This window comes from Sus scrofa, chromosome 17, assembly GCF_054392235.1.
Source record: "Sus scrofa isolate SSC_HxYL_T2T_F1_AM1 chromosome 17, Sscrofa_HxYL_maternal_Yorkshire_Landrace_v2.0, whole genome shotgun sequence".
NCBI lineage: Eukaryota > Metazoa > Chordata > Mammalia > Artiodactyla > Suidae > Sus > Sus scrofa.
The window spans coordinates 10,455,038-10,475,443 of record NC_139399.1 but is presented as its reverse complement, the minus strand read 5'-3'; the positions used below and the strand labels follow the sequence as shown (position 1 = coordinate 10,475,443).

The 20,406-nt window shown below is 35.0% G+C and overlaps 1 protein-coding gene across 6 annotated transcripts in view; it reads right to left on the bottom strand.

Moving 5' to 3' along the window:
- TUSC3 (tumor suppressor candidate 3) overlaps positions 1 to 20,406 on the bottom strand; it is a 195,891-nt gene that overhangs the window by 103,857 nt on the left and 71,628 nt on the right. For 5 of the 6 annotated variants that reach the window (XR_002340155.2, XR_014831977.1, XR_014831978.1 and 2 more), the window contains exons 3-5: positions 13,907 to 14,024; positions 8,530 to 8,670; positions 4,597 to 4,737 (exon numbers count right to left, since the gene is read on the bottom strand). Coding sequence is in view for 2 of the 6 variants with exons in the window: in XM_021078324.2 (XP_020933983.1) it covers positions 4,597 to 4,737; positions 8,530 to 8,670; positions 13,907 to 14,024 (400 nt within the window). In the remaining 4 variants the exon portion in view is untranslated. Of the gene's footprint in view, positions 1 to 863; positions 1,730 to 2,011; positions 4,738 to 8,529; positions 8,671 to 13,906; positions 14,025 to 20,406 lie in introns of those variants that run through there. The other variant, XR_014831979.1, reaches the window with a different exon arrangement.

Here is a 20,406-nt window from a genome sequence, read left to right as displayed (position 1 = left end):
GTTCTGTCCATGTTGCTGCAAATGGCATTCTTTTGTTCTTTTTTATGGCTGAGTAGTATTCCAATGGGCATATATACCACATCTTCCTAATCCAATCATCTGTTGATGGACATCTGGGTTCTTTCTATGTCTTGGCTACTATGAATAGTGCTGCATTGAACATGTGGGTGCATGTTTCTTTTCCAAGGAAAGTTTTGTCTGGATATGTGCCCAAGAGTGGGATTGCTGGGTCATATGGTAGTTCTATGTATAGATTTCTAAAGTGCCTCCATACTGTTCTCCATAGTGGTTGTACCAGCTTACATTCCCATCAACAGTACGGCAGAGTTCCCTTTTCTCCATACCCCCTCCAGCATTTGTTATTTGTGGACTTATCAATGATGGCCATTCTGACCGGTGTGAGACAGTATCTCATGGTAGTTTTGATTTGCATTTCTCTAATAATCAGGGATATTGAGCACTGTTTCAAGTGCTTGTTGGGCAACTGCATATCTTCTTTAGAAAAATCTTTATTCACGTCTTTAGCCTATTTTTTTCAATTGGGTTGTTGGCTTTTTTGCTGTAGATGTATAACTTGTTTGTATGTTTTAGAGATTAAGCTCTTGTCAGTTGCATCATTTGAAACTATTTCCTCCCATTCTGTAAGTTATCTTTTTGTTTTCTTTTGGGTTTCCTTTGCTATGCAAAAGCTTGTCAGTTTGATTAGGTCCCATTGGTTTATTTTTGCTTTTATTTCTGTTGCTTTGGGAGACTGACCTGAGAAAATATTCATAAGGTTGATGTCAGAGAATGTTATGCCTATGTTCTCTTCTAGGAGTCTGATGGTGTCTTGTCTTATATTTAAGCCTTTAAGCCATTTTGAGTTTATTTTTGTGCATGGTGTGAGGATATATTCTAATTTCATTGATTTGCATGCAGCTGTCCAGGTTTCCCAGCAATGCTTGCTGAAAAGACTATCTCTTTCCCATTTTATATTCTTGCCCCCTTTATGAAAGATTAACTGGCCATAGAAAAAATCTCAAATCGACAACTTAACCTTCCACCTAAATGAATTAGAAAAAGAAGAACAAACAGAAACTAAAGCCAGTAGAAGGAAGGAAATCATAAAGATCAAAGAGGAAATCAATAAAACAGAGATTCAAAAAACAATAGAAAAAAATCAACAAAACCAAGAGCTGGTTCTTTGAAAAGGTAAAGAAAATGGACAAACCTTGGCTAGACTCACCAAGAAGAGGAGAGAAAAAACCCAAATTAACAAAATCAGAAATGTAAAAGGAGAAGTCACAAGGGATACTACAGAAATACAAAAAACCATGAGAGAATACTATCAACAATTGTATGACAACAAATTTGACAACCTAGAAGAAATGGACAACTTTCTAGAGATTTACAGCTTGCCAAAACTGAATCAAGAAGAAATAGATCAAGTGAACAGACTGATCACTAGAAATGAAATTGAAGATGTCATTAAAACACTCCCTACAAATAAAAGTCCAGGACCAGATGGCTTCACAGGCGAATTCTACCAAACATACAAAGAGGAACTTATACCCATTCTCCTTAAACTTCTTTAAAAGGTTGAAGAAGAAGGAACACTCCCAAAGACATTCTATGATGCCACCATCACTGAAATTCCAAAACCAGACAATGATACCACCAAAAAAGAAAACTATAGGCCGATAACTTTGAAGAATATAGACACAAATATTCTCAACAAAATTTTAGCCAACTGGGAGTTCCCGTCGTGGCGCAGTGGTTAACGAATCCAACTAGGAACCATGAGGTTGTGGGTTCGGTCCCTGCCCTTGCTCAGTGGGTTAACAATCCGGCGTTGCCGTGAGCTGTGGTGTAGGTTGCAGATGCGGCTCGGATCCCGCGTTGCTGTGGCTCTGGCGTAAGCCGGTGGCTACAGCTCTGATTCAACCCCTAGCCTGGGAACCTCCATATGCCGCGGGAGCGGCCCAAGAAATAGCAAAAAGACCAAAAAAAAAAAAAAAAAAATTTAGCCAACTGGATCCAACAACATATAAAAAATATCATACACCACCGCAGGGGGATTCATCCCAGGTTCACAGGGATGGTTCATCATACGGAAATCAATCAACATCATACACCACATTAACAAAAGAGAAGTCAAAAACCACATGATTATCTCAATAGATGCAGAAAAAGCATTTGACAAAGTACAATGTCCATTCATGATCAAAACTCTTACCAAAGTGGGTACAGAGGGAACGTTCCTTAACATAATAAAAGCCATTTACGACAAACCCACAACAAATATAATATGCAATGGAGAAAATCTGGAAGTCTTCCCATGAAAATCCGGAACAAGACAAGGATGCCCACTCTCACCACTCTTATTCAGCATGGTACTGGAAGTCCTAGCCACACCAATCAGACAAACAAAAGAAGTAAAAGGCATCCAAATAGGAAGAGAAGAGGTAAAACTGTCACTGTATGCAGATGACATGATACCGTATGTAGAAAACCCTAAGGACTCAACCCCAAAACTACTTGAACTGATCAACAAATTCAGCAAAGTAGCAGGCGATAAGAGTAACATTCAGAAATCAGTCACATTTCTGTATACTAACAATGAAATATTAGAAAAGGAATACAAAAATACAACACCCTTTAAAATTGCACCACAAAAAATCAAACACCTGGATATATACCTAAGGAAATGAAAGACTTATATGCCTAGAACTATAGAATATTAATCAAGGAAATTAAAGAAGATGTAAAGAAATGGAAAGCTCTTCCATGCTCTTAGGTTGGAAAAATTAATGTAAAAATGGCCATATTACCCAAAGCAATCTCCAGATTCAATGCAATCCCTATCAAATTACCCATGACAGTTTTCCCAGAACTAGAACAAACAATCCAGAAATTTATATGGAACCACAAAGACCCAGAATTGCCAAAGCAATCCTGAGGAATAAAAACCAAGCAGGAGGCATAACTCCCCCAGACTTCAGGCAATATTACAAAGCCACAGTCATCAAGACATTGCGGTACTGGTACCAAAACAGACATCCAGACCAATGGAACAGAATAGAGAACCCAGAAATAAACCCAGAATGTCATTTTTTTAAAACCACAATTTCTTTGTTCTTAGAACTGAGTAGTAATAATCCTTTACATATTCTATGTGACAGTACATAGTTTTCTACTGCATTTTGATCCATGATAATTTCGGGCCTTTGATAGAGGTATTAAATCTGTTTATATATAATGTACATAAGTATATTGATATGCTGTATCTAGGTCTGTCATTTTTTAGTTGTATTGGGTTTTTTGTGTTTTATTCCTGTTTCTCCTTTCATACCTCCTTTTTTGTCAATTATATATACATATATTTAGTGTTCCATTTTAATGACCATATTGGCTTTCCAGCTATATCTCTGTATTATGTTTTCAACTGTTTCTCTGAGGATTACAGTATATATCTTATACTCATTTCAGCCAATTTAGAGTTGATATCGAACCACATAACATCAAATATGGAAATTTTCAACAACATATCTCAACCTATCCTTTAACATGCTATTGTCACATACACACACAAACAAAACCACCAATCCATCAATGCAGTTTATAATATTTTGCTTTAAACAGTCAAATATCTTTAAAATAAAAGAAGCAGAGAAAAATATTAACCCTCTATAATCAGGAAAGCTTCCTTTTCTAGTAATAATTTAAGTCTATTTGCATATCAATACTATGCTATTTATTACTATTTTACACCAATATTTTAATTAGTATAAATATTAAATATCAGATATATATCACTGAATATAATACATGATGTCTATATTTCCATTTTATTAGATAATTATATTTTTAAAATTTGGCACAATCATAATCAAAGGGAAGGAAAATCCTTTTGGTAGAAACTAAAATTGGATCATGTTCACCTGGATTCTCCTAGCACTATTCTAACAGGTTTCCTGATACCAGACTTACTCTTCAATCGATTGCCCTGCCCATTTCCACCACAGTGATCATTCTAAAACATAAACTATGTTACATGCTCTGGGAAGCCCGTCGTGACTTGCCCCACTCAGATTAGGTATCCTTCCTATGGATTTCTGTAATATTCTGTGCTCACCTCCATCACAGCATGCATATTACACTGTATTTATATTTTTATTAGTTTGTATCCCCTCGGTGAATCATTTACAGGTAGGGTTTACGTCTTGTCTTTACATCCCCAGTACCTAACAAATATCAAGCACATAATAGAGACACAAGAAAAGAGTTGCTGGAAAAAAACAGCTGAATGAGTATATTTCCAAACTACTAATTCTGATGAATTCTTACTATACTTCTAAATATATTCAACATTCATTTATCTAGAACTTGTAATATGCCAAGTATACATGGAAAGACATTATATTTTAATAGTGAATAGTAGAAGGAAAATAGCAGTCTAGACTAAAGGTAAACTTAAATTATATCACCTAAGCCTTAAAAATTTTTTTTCTTCTTATCCAGACTTGATTTCCATTATAGTAATAACCTGGCTCATTTGTTAAATATCATACAAGTTATAGTCTTACAGAAAGAAGTAGGGTAAATGTGATAGCATACCAAAGATACCATGGCCCAACCAGTCTTGTTATAGATGAACTCCAAGTTGTTCCTTCTCAAATAGAGCAAACCACCAACAAGTGACACCAACAAGGCCAAAGCAATGGTGCCAGAGTAGTTGGGTGGTCTGAAGACTCGAATCTGCAAGAATACAATGACAAATTTTTAATTTGAAGAAAAATATTAATCTTTTTCTCTTGACCATATTCTAGTCCTTCTGATCTTTCACACAAATAATTCAGAAAAATGCCACCTTACTTTTCACACCTGTCACTAGCATTCCTTTTGTTCTCTATGGATCAAAAATATATGCCTTAAAACATTATGGTTGCATAAAAAAGATTTGCTCTTCAGTGCTTTTAGATGAATACAGTTAAACATTTGCAAAACCTACTTATACTCAACCCAGAGCTGCTGTGGTTCACCGATGGAACATGGGACATCTGGTAAAAAACAGAAGTGAAATTGAGGGTACAATATTTGTCTTATTTCAAATTGGGATTTTTAAAAGGCTTTTTAGAACAGCTATACTGAGATATAACACACATGCCATACAATCCACCCACTGAAAGCATGCAATTCAATGATTTTTAGCATATTCATGAAGATGCGTGGCCATCACCAGAGTCAACATCAGAACATGTGAATCACTTCAAAAGGAAATCCAATGCCCTTTAGCATTCACTCCCATCCTCCTCGCAACCAACAGCCCTAAGCAACCACCAACCAATTTACTTTCTGTCTCTACATATTGCTTTATTCTGGAATTTCATATCATATGCAGTCTTTTGTAATTGGTTTTTTCACTTAATCTTTTCAAGGTTCATACTTGTAAAATGTGCCACTACTTCATTCCTTTTTATGACTGAATATTTCGTTGTATGGATATCACATTTTGTTTATCCTTTAATCAGTTACTCAGTTGATGGGTATGTGGGTTGTTTTCACTTCATGGTTATTATGAACAACACTGCTACATTTGCATTCTTGTACAAATTCTTATGTAGGCATATGTCTTCATTTCTCTCAGGTATATACACCTAGGTCATATAGAAACTCTACGTTTAATGGGTTGAGGAACTGCCAAACTGTTTACCAAAGCAGCTACACGATTTTACAGTCCCACCAGTGGTATATGAGGAGTTCTATTTCTCAGCTTACTTGCCTAAGCTTATTATCTCACTTTTTGATTCTAGCCATCCTAGTGGGTGTGAAGTGGTATCTTACTGTGAGTTTGAGATGTATTTTCCTGATAAAAAATGGTGTTGAGTAACTGCCCAATTTTTAATCGGGTAGTCTTTTTATCATTGCGTTATAAGAGTTCTGCATATATACTAGATATGAGTCCCTTCTAAGAAAAATGATTTGAAAATACATCCCCCATTCTTGGGTTGTCTTTTCAGTTTCTTGATGTTGCTTTCTTTAAAAAGCAGTTGAAATTGATAATCAAAAACATGATTTCACAGGATATTCAGATCTTGGTTCCCTTCTAAAAGAAACCAAGGTTCCTAGGAGAGATACCTAAGTGAGCACTGGGTAGAATGATATGTAGATACAAGATAATCCTGAATACACTGTTACATTAGAAAGTAAAAGAAAATGATGGACACGTTACAAGGACAGAGAAGTGAGCATGAAGGTGCTCACAGGAGTCAACTCTAGAAAAATTTTAGCACTAAAATATTTAAGTATACTGATACCTTACAAACCAATGGAGAAAAAAGCAATTCATAAGTTCGTACCAATGAATGAATGATAAAGAGGGGAATGATTGAATGATAAAATGCTAAGGGCCAACTAGAAATATGGAAAAAAGTGCTAGAACTGGAACATTATCCTTTTGCAACCATCATGATAAAATCTGGATCTGGCAAGAATCATCAGTGGATAGTAAATATTGACAAAATTTTGATGAGGAGTACAACATTTGCATGATCTTAAAGTGCCTCAACATCATCAGTTTACTATTTAGAAAGAAAAGGGAAAAAAAAAAGAATAGTAATTATTTAATGGAGAAATTATTAGCCTACGCCATAGCCACAGCAACACAATGAGTGAGGCCAGGGATCAAATCCGCATCCTCATGGATCTTAGTCGGTTTCGTTACCACTGAGCCACAATGGGAATGCCTGGAATTGTTCCACGTTAAAAGAAGCCAAAAAGACATGACTAACTAAACGTAATACCAGGTTCTAGACTGGACCTTGTACTGGAGGTGGGGAAATGTTATAAATAAAGGCTAGTATTAAGTCAACTGACAAAATTAGAATATGTATAAAGGCTCAAATAGAAATATTTTATCAATGTTATTTGTGAAAGTGATAACTGTACTGTCCTTATGTATTTCTTAGGAAATGTAATTTACCTTAAAATGGTTTGGCAAAAAAATTGTGTGTGGTTAAGTATGTGTGTAGAGACAGGGTGGAGGAAGAGTAAGAAAATTATAATAGCAAAGGAAAAGCCGTAAAAAGTTAACAATCTGTGAATCCTCATAAAGGGTACAGTGAAACTATACTAGTTTCCTTTGTGCCAGTTAATTTTTTTTTTCAGCAGATTAATAGTTTAATATATTTTTAGTGTACAGAAGGGAAAGTTGTAAAAGAAAAAATACTATGATGAAAATGAGTTTGAAAATATGCATTTTTATTTGTGAAACTTTTTAAAGTTTGAAGTTATTTCCAAATATACATATATATATTCAAATATATATATATATATATATATATATTTACAAATGTGAATCCATCAGCTAACAATGTTTAAGTATAATAAATGGGTTAGAATCATTTCTGATTAAAATTCAGTATTTCTTATAAAGAATTAATAGCGCTTTTCAATATTACCCTTAATATTCTATACCAAATAATACATTGTAGAACTGAATATCTGCCAAAACGTTTCCATAAAGTGACAAGAATTAGTAACTTTAGTAATATCATTAAATACCTATATTATTTATTTACAATGATGTAGTATAATATGACAGACATCTTTCTTAACCGATAATAAATGTGTTTATACCTTATGGTAAAAAGTAATGCCTCTGTATTGCTTTTAAGGTAAATAAAAGAGCTGGACATAATTGTTCACTGTAGAAAATTCTGGTGATATTACGGGACAAAACAGCCATAGTCCTCTACATCGACCTTAACTGCCATCAACATTTTTGGTTCATTTACTTGCTGGATAAAATTGCTATATATCTACACTCATATTTATGCTTTCTGAATTCATACTATAAATACTGTTTTTCTAACCTACTTTTTCACTTGTTACACTTTGGACTTCTTTCTACATCAAATAGTCTTTTATAAACCATCATCTAGGCTATGGAACATTTAATTAGTCTTTTGTTTTTAGACATTTCTTTACAATTTTTTCCTATGGCTAAGAATTTAAATCATTCCTGATTATATCCATAAGTTTAATTCCCAAGTTGAATTATTAAATTCCATAAAATAAAGACATGACACATGCTATTTTTAGAGCGGTTATACCAATTTATAGTCCCAAGAACAGTATATGCAAGTGGCATTTTCTCACATGGCTCATCAAAAGTGGGTATTATCATATTTTTATTTGCCCAAAGCATAGATAAAAATCATACATCTTGCTTTTTAATTAGAATTTCTTTGATTACTGAGACTATGGAGCAATATTCAGAACATTTTTTAGCCTCTAAAATTACTTTGTGCCTAACTCATGTATTTTCTTTAGTGGTTCACTGATATTTTAAGAACCATTATTCTCAAAACCATTTAAATTCACCTAACCCATATTTTAGCTTACAGTCAGCAGGTGTAGTTTTCTTGAAGCAAGGAGAAATGTTCCATAGAGAAATTAAAGAAAAAAAAAATCCTGTGGTCTTATTAAAATGTTCTAACAAACCAAGCTAATTAGACTTTATTAAAACTGTGGGGAATAAGAACATACATGAACATCCGTTCTGTCAGCAATCCACTTTGCGAGTTGTTCAGCTGCAAATCCAATTCTTTGAAGGTCAAAAGTATCAGCTCTCTTGGGTCTGCCTTTTGGAGGAAAATGCATGAATGTAGGAGCAGAGTTCATGTTGAGCTGTAAAACATGAGATAAAAAAATACTAAATATAATATCCCAGCAATCTCTATATATCCTTAATCTAACACTTTTGTTTTTCCTGCACAAATTTTGGAAAGATAGGATTTATTATGAAAATCCAGTGTTTCCAGAGCTTAATTACTGTTTTTATTCATCTTAATGTATAGAAATGAATAGAAAAGAACATATGAATTAGGCCAAGTTTGTGAAACCATCACATTTAACATACATCATTCATATTCTCAGCTGCATTATGTATTGGATCAGCCATTTCATTCTTTATTTTCTAGAATTCTGTAATTAGAGTAGATAATGAAATGATTCAAAGTGAAAAACAGAAATAGTGTAATTTGGTGGTACATGGACTATTTTAACTTCTTAAGTAGCTGTTAAAGAGAAAGGATTGACATTTGATGAAAGATTTAAATATATTACATAATTAATTTCAAGTAGATTGACTTCTCTGTTAAAACTTTAAAGACCTATTTGAGTGATGGTGGCTGTAACAGAAGCCAACATTTTTGCTGTAAATAATTTGAAATCCGTAATGATGGCCTTTTTCTGATCAACTCTATTTTTCAACTGTCTCAAAATGGTTACATCTCACAATTATTTTCAAAAGGTAGGCTCTGTTTGAAAAATGTACTAAATAGAACACTATCCTAGTTATAAGTGGTGCTTATTAACAAAACAAATATTAGGTTAATCTGCATTGAGGAGTAAATTTCAAAAAATACATATAAAGGTTAAATTATTGCTGCCCAAGCATTATGAGAAATGTTTCAAAGAAATGCAAGAAGATTTTTGGCCCTGACTTACAATAGTTCAGCATTCCCTAATAATGAGAGTAAGTAAAGTAAAAGCAAATAACAAACATTAGCTTATGGTTTTCATCAAGGTAAAAATACAACAATACTAGCTGTGGGCTTGCATATTAGGGAAATTTAGTAATTTATTACATTCAACAGAACACAGTCACCAGTTCTTTTCTCTCTGTGCCTCCTCCCAGCCCACACTTTGTTCATGTGTGTTTTCCTGATGGATGCGTGAGAGAGCTGCAGCCAACAAGTAAATATAGGATTCATGGGAGAGAAGCGCACTGGAACAATCAGAAACCCCATGCTAAGACTAAACATCCTAGAATTTTAGACTTTAGAAAAAAATCATATAATTCAAAGCTTTCATCTGAATTAAAATGTACCAATTCTCCAGAGTACGCAAAGCAGGGTACAGCACACAGCTGATTTCTATTGCAGAGCTTCTTCTAACACATCATATGCATTAACTTAGCCTGTTGTCACACACTTAGCCTCTGCCATCACACGGGAATCATATCTAATTTACTTTCCAAACAAGTCCCCAACAAGCCAGGAATTGTCAAATTTCTGCACTTGTTCTTAATATCATATTCAGACACCACTGTGACAGTGCTGACAGAGCTTTAAAACATCAGTTTAGAGGGAGTACTTCAATAGTTTAATGTGAAAGCAAACAAAGAATCCTTCAGCAGTTCTCAAGTAAAAAAATATATATATACATTTCCCCATTTTTTGTAGATTATAATTCTCCATAAAAATCATTAATAGCTATAACTTTTGTACACTTCTGCATTTTAAGATGAAAACTCTTATTACTAAGCCAAGGGCTAGGTTTTTGAAAAGACAAAGCAGTTCTATATTCGGAATTCTGAGGATTCAAAATTAACCTGAGGAAATTTTTCAGTTAAAAACAATCTTGACTTGGACTCTCATATCTATGCCAAACACTTTTAAAAAATGTTTAGAGCATATAAAAGAACTCAACAATTACATCTAACAGTGTATCTATGTGTGTAAATACTGGCAACCTATTCAGTCAGTACCTAGCACAAAGATAAGGATTACTTTGTCCCACAATTTTGTTTTCTCTTCAAAAATTTTTTTCTTTTACAGGCCACACCTGCAGCATGTGGAAGTTCCCAGGCTTGGGTTCAAATCAAAGCTCTGTAGCTGTTGCCTACACCACAGCCACAGCAACACGGAATCCAAGCCGCATCTGTGACCTACGCCGCAACTTCCAGCAATGCCAGATCCTCAGGTCACCAAGTGAGGCCAAGGATTGAACCCGAATCCTCATGGACATTATGTTGGGTTTTTAACCTGCTAAGCCACAATAGGAACTCCTTGTTTTGTTTTCTTTAATCTGAATTAGCTGCCAAAATTTTAAAGAGAGAGAAATTTCATATAAAAATTCATTATTTTGGGTCTTTACTTGAAATACGGATCTAGCTCCACTGGTCTGCATTTCTTCACTAGAGGCAGAGCTGAGCAGTGTCTCCCTCACTGAGTTGGCTTCCTCTCCAGTTTGCTGTTGTCCCGACACATGCCAGACTGTCCTCAATGGTGAGACTAACAGTCATTCACATGGAGATTTGATTTTCTTTTTTACAGTACAGTAGTTACCAAAAAAAGTGAATTTTTTAAAAAAAGACACATGCACCCACCTGTTCACTGCAGCACTACTCACAATAGCCAAGACATGGAAATAACCCAAATGTCCATTGGCAGATGATTGGATTAGGAAGATGTGGTATATATACACAATGGAATACTACTCAGCCATAAAAAAAGAACAAAAGAATGCCATTTGCAGCAACATGGACGGAAGTATCGACTCTCATACTGAGTGAAGTCAGAATGAGAAAGACAAATACCATATGATAACACTTATATCTGGAACCTAATATATGGCACAAATGAATCTTTCCACAGAAAAGAAAATCATGGACTTGGAGAATAGACTTGTGGTTGCCCAGGTGGGAGCGAGATGGAGTTGGGTGGATTGGGTGCTTGGGGTTAACAGATGCAGCCTATTGCCTTTGGAATGGATTAGCAGTGAGATCCTGCTGTGTAGCACTGGGAACTATGTCTGGTCACTTATGATGGAGCATGATAATGTGAGAAAAAAGAATGTACACATGTATGTGTAACTGGATCACTATGCTGTACAGTAGAAAAACGATAGAATATGGTAAATCAGCTATAATGGAAAAATAAAAATCATTATATAAAAAATAAAATAAAATAAAATAAAATACCAAATAGGTGTAAAAAAATTTTTTTTGGTGGCATCTACAGCATATGAAGTTCTGGAGCCAGGGATCAAATGCAAGCCACTGCTGTGACCTATGCCATAGCAGCAACTCTGAAAAAAGTGAAATTTGAGTGTTTTTGTTAAACAATGTTTTTTAAAGGCCAAGAAAAATCTTGTTCTAGATGGTACATGTTTATACTATTCATGAAGAACTAATATTTTTAATATACTAACTACATTCGTTAAACAAAGACACCATAATTAAACTAAACTAATGCAACTGGTTTTCTTCATTTAGCCTCCAAGACTGATCAGGGTAGATGTTTGGGCTTGAAGCCCCTGATCCAGCAATCAGTTTGAACCTGGATAACTAATATCTAATATGACAGAAAGGATTCAAGTATACAATAAACAGCACTTCCATGTGATGATCTCTAAGGCCAATTCTCCTGAGATCCTGTAGAGACCTATGAATTACATGAAAAAATATCTGGATCTTCTAGTACTATAATTTACCTTTATAAGGCTATTTGAAATTACATATATGTGTTTTTCTCTTTTATTAGTATTAGCTCCTGAGTCTGTAAGCTCCTCATGGGGAAGAACTATGTATGTTTTTCTCACCAATTCATTACTCCTACAAAGTAGGAACTCAATTAATATTTGCTGAAGGGATGAACAAAAAGAAACAAGCCCAAAAGGCAAAATAAATTTACAGTGAAATAAATAAATGAGGAATACAAATAGGAAAGACCAAGGGTAAAGGGTACTGAAGGCAAAAAGAGAATTTACCTTATTCAGCTAGAAAGTAGCAAAGAAGAATGAATTATCTACCCGGAAGCAAGTAAGCACCAATGGCCCATTTATAATTAGCTTGATTCTGGAGTTCCCACCATGGCTCAGTGGTTAACGATTCTGACTAGCATCCATGAGGACACAGGTTCAATCCCTGACCTTGCTCAGTGTGTTAAGCATCTGCTGTTGCCATGAGCTGTGGCACAGGTCATAGACGTGGCTCGGATCCTGCGCTACTGTAGCTGTGGGGTAGGCTAGCAGGTAGAGTTCCAGTTAGACCCCTAGCCAGGGGATCTCCATATGCTGTGGGTGCGGTACTGAAAAAGAGGGGGGGGGAATAATTAGCTTGATTCTTTATAGAACTGTAAACAACTGAGTCAAAGACTGTCACATGTTATGTGAGGAAAATAAAACAGATCAAGATAACCAAACTAATCAATGCTGGGTCTCACAGTAAGTTTTACATTGGAAAAACACTGTGTAGTGATAAATATATATATATATATATAAATAACAACTGCAGGGTAACAGCAGGAATCATGGAGCCAAACTTCTGAGTTAAGCTCAAATTCTATATTCATATCACACTAATTTGTAACTTTGGACAAGTGACTTAACCTCTCTATACCTTAATTTCCTCATCTTTGAAACAGAGATAAAAACAATGTATTTCTCTTTGGATTACTTTGAAGCTTATGAATGAAAGAAAACACATGAAGCACTTAGAAGAGTCCTTGAACATACAGACTCAGTGTTAGCAACGATGATGCAACCATGACAAACTCTGATAGGACTGGTATCCTTATAAGTAAAAGATGAGTCCTATTGGAGTCCCATCTTTGTGACCTCATTTAACCTCAGGTACCTCCTTAAAGGTCCTACATCCCCTAAAAAGCATACTGGCATTTAGGATTCCAACGTATGAAATTTGAGAAGGATATAATTCAGTCTCTAACAGAGAATAAACACTTTTAAATATTTAATATTTGACTTATAAAATTCTCTAGAGCTATCACACTGAAAGCAGTAAAAGTTGAGTAAAACTTACATTAAATCCTATATAAAATTTCAAAACTTTATGCAAAATAACACCCAAACCATATAATTAAGTATTAAAATAAGATTAATATGTAAACTGACACTGTATCCTGAAATAACACATTTCCTCTATAATGCAAAAGTTAAAATGTTTGCTCACTAAAGTATAAACTGTGTAATGATAAACTTAACATTAATGGTTAACTATTTTAATCTTGTCACAGAATAAATTACTCATATTCAAGGAATTATATCTTTATCTGGCAAAGATGTATCAACCATGAGCAACTCTATTAAATACATTATCGCAATAAAAATACTCCTTTACCTGCTGAAAAACGTCTGTTCCCTCATCATAGTCCACCATACTGAAGAAGAGTTTGTTGCAAAAAGCAGATGAATAGCGCCAGGAGTTAGCCAGTATTTGATATTCTTCATTAGCTTGCCTGATAAGGATAATGGGGCAGAGTAGAAACATTATCAGTATTTAAGCATTAACAAAGCTATTCATAAAACAGGTAATTCTAGGGCAAGAGCTTCCTATTTTTGTACAGACTGAAAGCTAAGAGTAGGTTTTATATTTTAAATGGATGTAAAAAATAAAAAGTATTCCAGGCCATGTAAAAATTAAATCAAATTCAAAAATTTTAACATTCATGAATAAAGGTTTACTGCAAGACACCCACACATTTACTTTTTGCTCTGGCTACTATCATACTACACAAGGGCAGAGGTGAGTGGATGTACAGAAACTGTTGGTGGGGGAAGGCTCATCCTGGCCCTTTAAATATGAAATAAGCCAACTCCTATTCTAGAGGATAAAACCATTTTGTGCCTTCTCCTATACATATAACAAATCTGAGAATTTTTAGTAAAATATAGAGCAATTTTTAATAATTTAACAATTAAGTTTAACAGAGAAACAAAAATCATGAATGTTTCAAAACTATAAATACAGTTACACCATACCTTTCTATATTCCATCTTTCTAAAAATGCATTTCTTTGTTTTTTCTTTTTTTGGCTTTTCAGGGCCGCACCCACAGCATATGGAGGTTCTCAGGCTAGGGGTCTAATCGGAGCTGTAGCCACCAGCCTACACCACAGCCACAGCAACGTGGGATCTGAGCCACCTTTGCAACCTACACCACAGCTCATGGCAACACCAGATCCTTAACCCACTGAGTGAGGCCAGGGGTCGAACCTGCAATCTCACGGTTCCTAGTTGGATTCATTTCTGCTGTGTCTACGGGAACTCCCATTGTTTGAGTAGCTAAACCAAATGCCATAAACAAGTCCTCCTTGAAGAGCATACTTACTCTGATTTTGAATTCATTTCTATTGGACATTTTGTTGATAGTCCAGATACTATCAAGCCCTATTTTTAGGTGTAGGCATGGAGTAGAAATAGAGGAATGCTGGAAGAACATAGGCACAGTCATGGAAACAAGAACAATACTGCTAAAACATTTTCAAAAGAGAGAAAGGGGGCTTATTCCATAAAGGTGACAATTCACAGGAGTCTGGGGGAGTCCCCCTTCCAAAAGAAGTAAATATATAAAAAGGTATAACCCCACAATAACAAGAAGACTGGGAATAGAGTCAGCAAGCAGCACGTAAAAGATTCCAAGAAATATCTGGAAAACATAAGGCTATTGGAGAAGTTTTGATGGAAGGAGTTAAAATCTCAAAGACAATGGCAGGGTAGAAAAAAGCTCAGAAACATACTGGATTAAAAGCAGTAGAGATGCTGGGTCCAAGATTTCATCTTGCTAACTAGCTAGCCTGTTACTCTTCCATGGATGCTGGCGGAAGGCATGAGACTCCAGGGTCAGAAACAAAGGAATTTATTACCTCATGTTTGTTTGTATCAGATCCCTATGCCCCCAAATCTCATGGGGTGACACAAAAGATCCTTCCTGGATGCCTGCACACACAGCTGACAGTGCTACAGGGGAGCAATACTGAGTTTGAGAGACTTACTGTTTTCATAGTATGTGATAACAAGCCTCGTTCTTTGTTCAATGAAAGAATATCACACCTTTAGGCTTGTCAATGCACACCAAACCCTTTGCATTCTTGGCATGCCCAGTAAGAACATGCAGGATGATCAGAGCCCATGGCAGACTGCTTTTCTCAATGGTATTCCCCCAAAAAAAATAACAATGTCACATAAAAAAAGAACAAAGAAAGTAAAAGAGTATTTAGAAATGGAAAATATGATTTCTCAAATTAGTAGCAGAAGATAAAGTTAAATAAAATTCACAGAACAAAAAAGACACAGGTAGACTATATTGGGGGGAGGAAGGAAAAAGGTACCAGGATATATAATTCAATAAATTCAACTTTCAAACAAAAGGAGCCCCAGAAAGAGAAGAGACAAAGGGAATATTTCTGCAAACATAATACAAGTAAAGGAGACTATTGAAATTAAAATTACTTCCCAGGTTCTGAATAAGATGAATAAGAAAAGACCAACACTTAGACATATTGTGATAATTTAGAACATTATGGATAAAAAGAAGATCCTAAAAATGTTCAGAGAAAAAAATACATAACAAAGGTAAACAATGAGATTGGGATTGGACTGGTAGAAACAGCACTAGATGCTGGCATATAAGAGAACAATGCCTTCAGAATTTTGAGGGAATGTTATTTCCAATCTTGAAATGTATTCAAGACAAACAATTGATTAAGTTTGAAATAAACATGTTTGAAAAAATGTAAGGAATATGAAATTACCTTAGGATATAACTGATAGAAAGGTAACATGAAGAGAAAAAATGAGAAAACTTGAGATATGATAGAAGCACTATAAGAAAGGAAAAAGGGCAACTAGAAACAGGGTCCAATAAGAAAGGTAGAAGATGTGAAAGAAAGCTATGATCCAACTATGAAGGTATGAAATACTACTCCCAATAGGAATCTCATTGGACTTCAAGAAAAAGAGCAGATTCTAAACAATCATCAAAGAAAGAAAGAATTGGAAGGTACTATGACATATTAGGTCCCACAACAGGAAAAGTGACAACAAAACAAATATAAAAGGCAAGGTCTAAATAAGAAAATCCAACTGGATTATAATCTTGATTTTTGGTGATGATTGATAATTAAATTAATTATTTTAATTATTGATTGATAATTATTTTAGGCAAGGTCAAAATAAGAAAATTAAATTGTACTAGAATCTTGATTAACCGGTGACAGGAATGTTAATTATTTTGAATGTTTTCTTTTGCATGGGGTAGGAGTCATCAACGACAGCTTTGTAGAAATGGAACCATAATCAAAATATATACTGGCAGTTGATGCCATTTATGCAAAAACAGTTAAGTCAGCCTACAGACAGAGCACAGATGTAATGATGGTTACAGTATAGAATGTGAAGTGCTATCAACTATGACAATACAGAAGTATGGGTAACAGGATTTGTAAGGTAAAAGGAAAGGAGAAAGGGTGACAGGGAAGGGTGTATTTACTAATAATCTTCAATGTAGGGATTCAAGAGACATTACTTATGGTTATAAGAGGATACAGAATAATGCTATTTACTGTTACAATAATAAAAGAGGGAAGCTATAAAAAGCTATGGTAAAGGGAGAGAAGTTCCCATTGTGGCTCAGCAGATTAATTACCCAACGTTGTCTGTGAAGATGCAGGTTCAATCCCTGGCCTCGCTCAGTGGGTTAAGGATCTGGCACTGCCACAAGCTGCAGCACATGTGGCAGATGCAGCTCGGATCTGGCATGGCTGTGGCTGTGGCATAGGCCAGAAGCTACAGTTCCAATTCGAACCATAGACTAGGAATTTCCATATGCCGCATGTGCAGCCATAAAAAGAAAAAAAAAATGATTAAGAGGTGAGATGAGAAAACATTTGTAAGGTTGATGTCAGAGAATGTTTTGCCTGTGTTCTCTTCTAGGAGTTTGATGGTGTCTTGTTTTATATTTAAGTCTTTCAGCCATTTTGAGTTTATTTTGGTGCATGGTATGAGGGTGTGTTCTAGTTTCACTGATAGGGATTGTATTGAATCTATAGATTGCTTTGGGTAGTATGGCCATTTTTATAATATTAATTTTTCCAACCCAGGAGCCTGGAATAGCTTTCCATTTCTTTACATCTTCTTTAATTTCCTTGATTAATGCTCTACAGTTTTAGGCATATAAGTCTTTCACCTCCTTGGTCAGGTGTATTCCCAGCTATTTGTTTTTTTGGTGTGCAATTTTAAAAGGTATTGTATTTTAGTATTCCTTTTCTAATAATTCATTGTTAGTATACAGAAATGCAACTGATTTCTGAATGTTAATCTTCGGGATGGATTAGCAATGGGATCCTACTGTGTAGCACTGGGAACTGTGTCTAGTCACTTATGATGGAACACGTAATGTGAGAAAAAAAGAATGTATACATGTATGTGTAACTGGATCACCATGCTGTACAGTAGAAAAAATATATATATATAAATAAATGATAAAAAAAGAGGTGAGATGAGTTAAACCCTCACCTATCATAGACAGAAAGGTAAATAATATAAAGATCAAGTCTACTGCATAAAATACTATAAGACCAACATTTAGAGATATGGAGGAAAAAAACCCATCAGAAGAAGAAAACACAAAAGAATCATAGAGTAGGCCTGTGGCCTTGCAATCTGTAAACGGATGAGTGCAAAAAGCTAGGGATAATCTAAGTCCTTTTTATCAACAAGGAGCACATAATATTGCTTTGACTAAAAAATATACATTTAGGAGGGCTAAATATGAAAAGGGCTTTAATCTGAGGTCAGTGAACACCAAGTCAAGACCCTAAGGGCATTGTTTTAAGAGATCCAATATAAAAACAGATCACTATAACAATCAACCTAAGACTGCTCAGGAGGCAGAAAACTAGTATATATTTTGAATATGTTTAATGAAATAGTTAACAAACTTTTAAAGCTTTGGTGGTTAAATAAGATTTAACCTGAGCACCTAATAACAAGAAGTGAGCAAATCTCACCTCGAGGTCTCTGCTTTCGTGGAGTTGTTATTTTAGGTAGGAGACATCTACTAAACAACCAAATAAATACAATAATTCAAAGCTAAGAGAAACACTGAGGGAAAAAATACATGAAATTGTATTCCAGAAAACAGTGGAGGGTCTACTTAGCTGATATGGTCATAAAAGGCTTCTCACCTGAAGTGATGTTCAAATCTCAAGGATGAGAAAAAGCCATCATGAAAAAGATAGAAGAAAAGAGACAGAAGAACGAACATTTCAGCCAGCAAGAATAGCAGGCACAGGGGCCTAGAGAGGGAAAGGATTTAAGATGTTGGCAAAATGAAGCTGTTATGTAAATGCGAACACATTCTGTCTCCTAGAGGAATACATACGGATTACACAGCTGAAACCCCCCCCCTCATTTGTTTTCAACAGAGCCCCTGGCTCCCCTTTCAATCCTGAATTAATGTAAGCCCTACAATGTGATTTAATTTTTGTCACATGGAAAATAATATTACAGGTAATTATTCATCATTGATTTTCAAAGAAAAATGCATCATCGCTTTGCACAGTGAGTCAGCACTGATAATGAAGGAGATCTGAATACCACACATCAGAGACCAGGGCTCCCTTTGAAAAGCATTAAGAGGATGGTATTACAATTAACAATTTTTGTTTATTTTTACACAAAAGCACATTTTACCTAAAAACACACACTTTAACTTTTAAAATGAGACTTAGGAAAATGGCAAATCCACAAAAACTGGCTTTCTTGGGATGATGGTATTCTAAGAAGAGAAAATATTTCATTTTGAAAAATACAACAGAAGAAAACAATCAAATTTTAGTATTTAACATCTGTGTATACGAACTTTGGAATAACAGAAGACTGGGATAATGCTGAATTTCTTTCCCTCATTAGGTTACAACCTACCCCAGACCTATTAGAATCTAAGCAGACATTCATTCACTCAGTAATTCACTTCACAAATATATATTAATGCCAACTGTGTGACAGGTAATAAAGGCTTGCATAATAAGTGCTGCAAGGGCCCTGCTCTCAATGAGAATATAGTCTGGTGAGAAAATGATGCCCTCATACAAGTAAATACAAAATTTTAGATAATTAGAAATACTCTGAAGAAAATAAAACAAGGAAATGTGATTAGTGGTATTGAGGAGTCAAAGAGTTTGAAGGTAAAATGAGTTTATCCTCTGTTTTTCACATTGTTCACTCGCCGTTTAATTTCCCAATAATCATTTGCAGGTTTTATCCATTATTCCAAAGTCGTAAAGAGTTCCCCACTGCCTATCTAACGAAGGCCATGGCAGAATGGAAGACAAGACCCGCCATAGCCTGGCCACAGTTTACAGCTACAATCTCTGTCCATATGAACACATTATACACTCAAAGGGTCTCTCGGTTTTGTGACATCCGTGTTCACTCCTTAAGCATAAAACGCCTTTGCTTAAAATGTCCTCCCTCTTTCAAAAGCCTGCTCAAAAGTCTTCAGAAGTCACTTCGAATCTCCACAATACCTCAGACAACTGTCTGAAATGGAAATTCTCAGTGCTATTTATTTTATGCATATATTGTTCTGTCTATGCATATTATGTTAATGCACTGATTATTCAGTGGCTAGGACCTAGCCCAGAATAGGCATTTAATAAAGGTTTGATGATAAAAAACATACTTTCCTAAAGAGTCAATATATTATATATACCCTACAACTAAATAACACTAAATTAGAGATTCTGAATTTTGGAGAGTCTAACTAAAAGCCTGCTCAGTCAGATTTATGTCATAGATAAATGTCTCTTTTAAGGCCAATGCGCTTCACTGTATTGG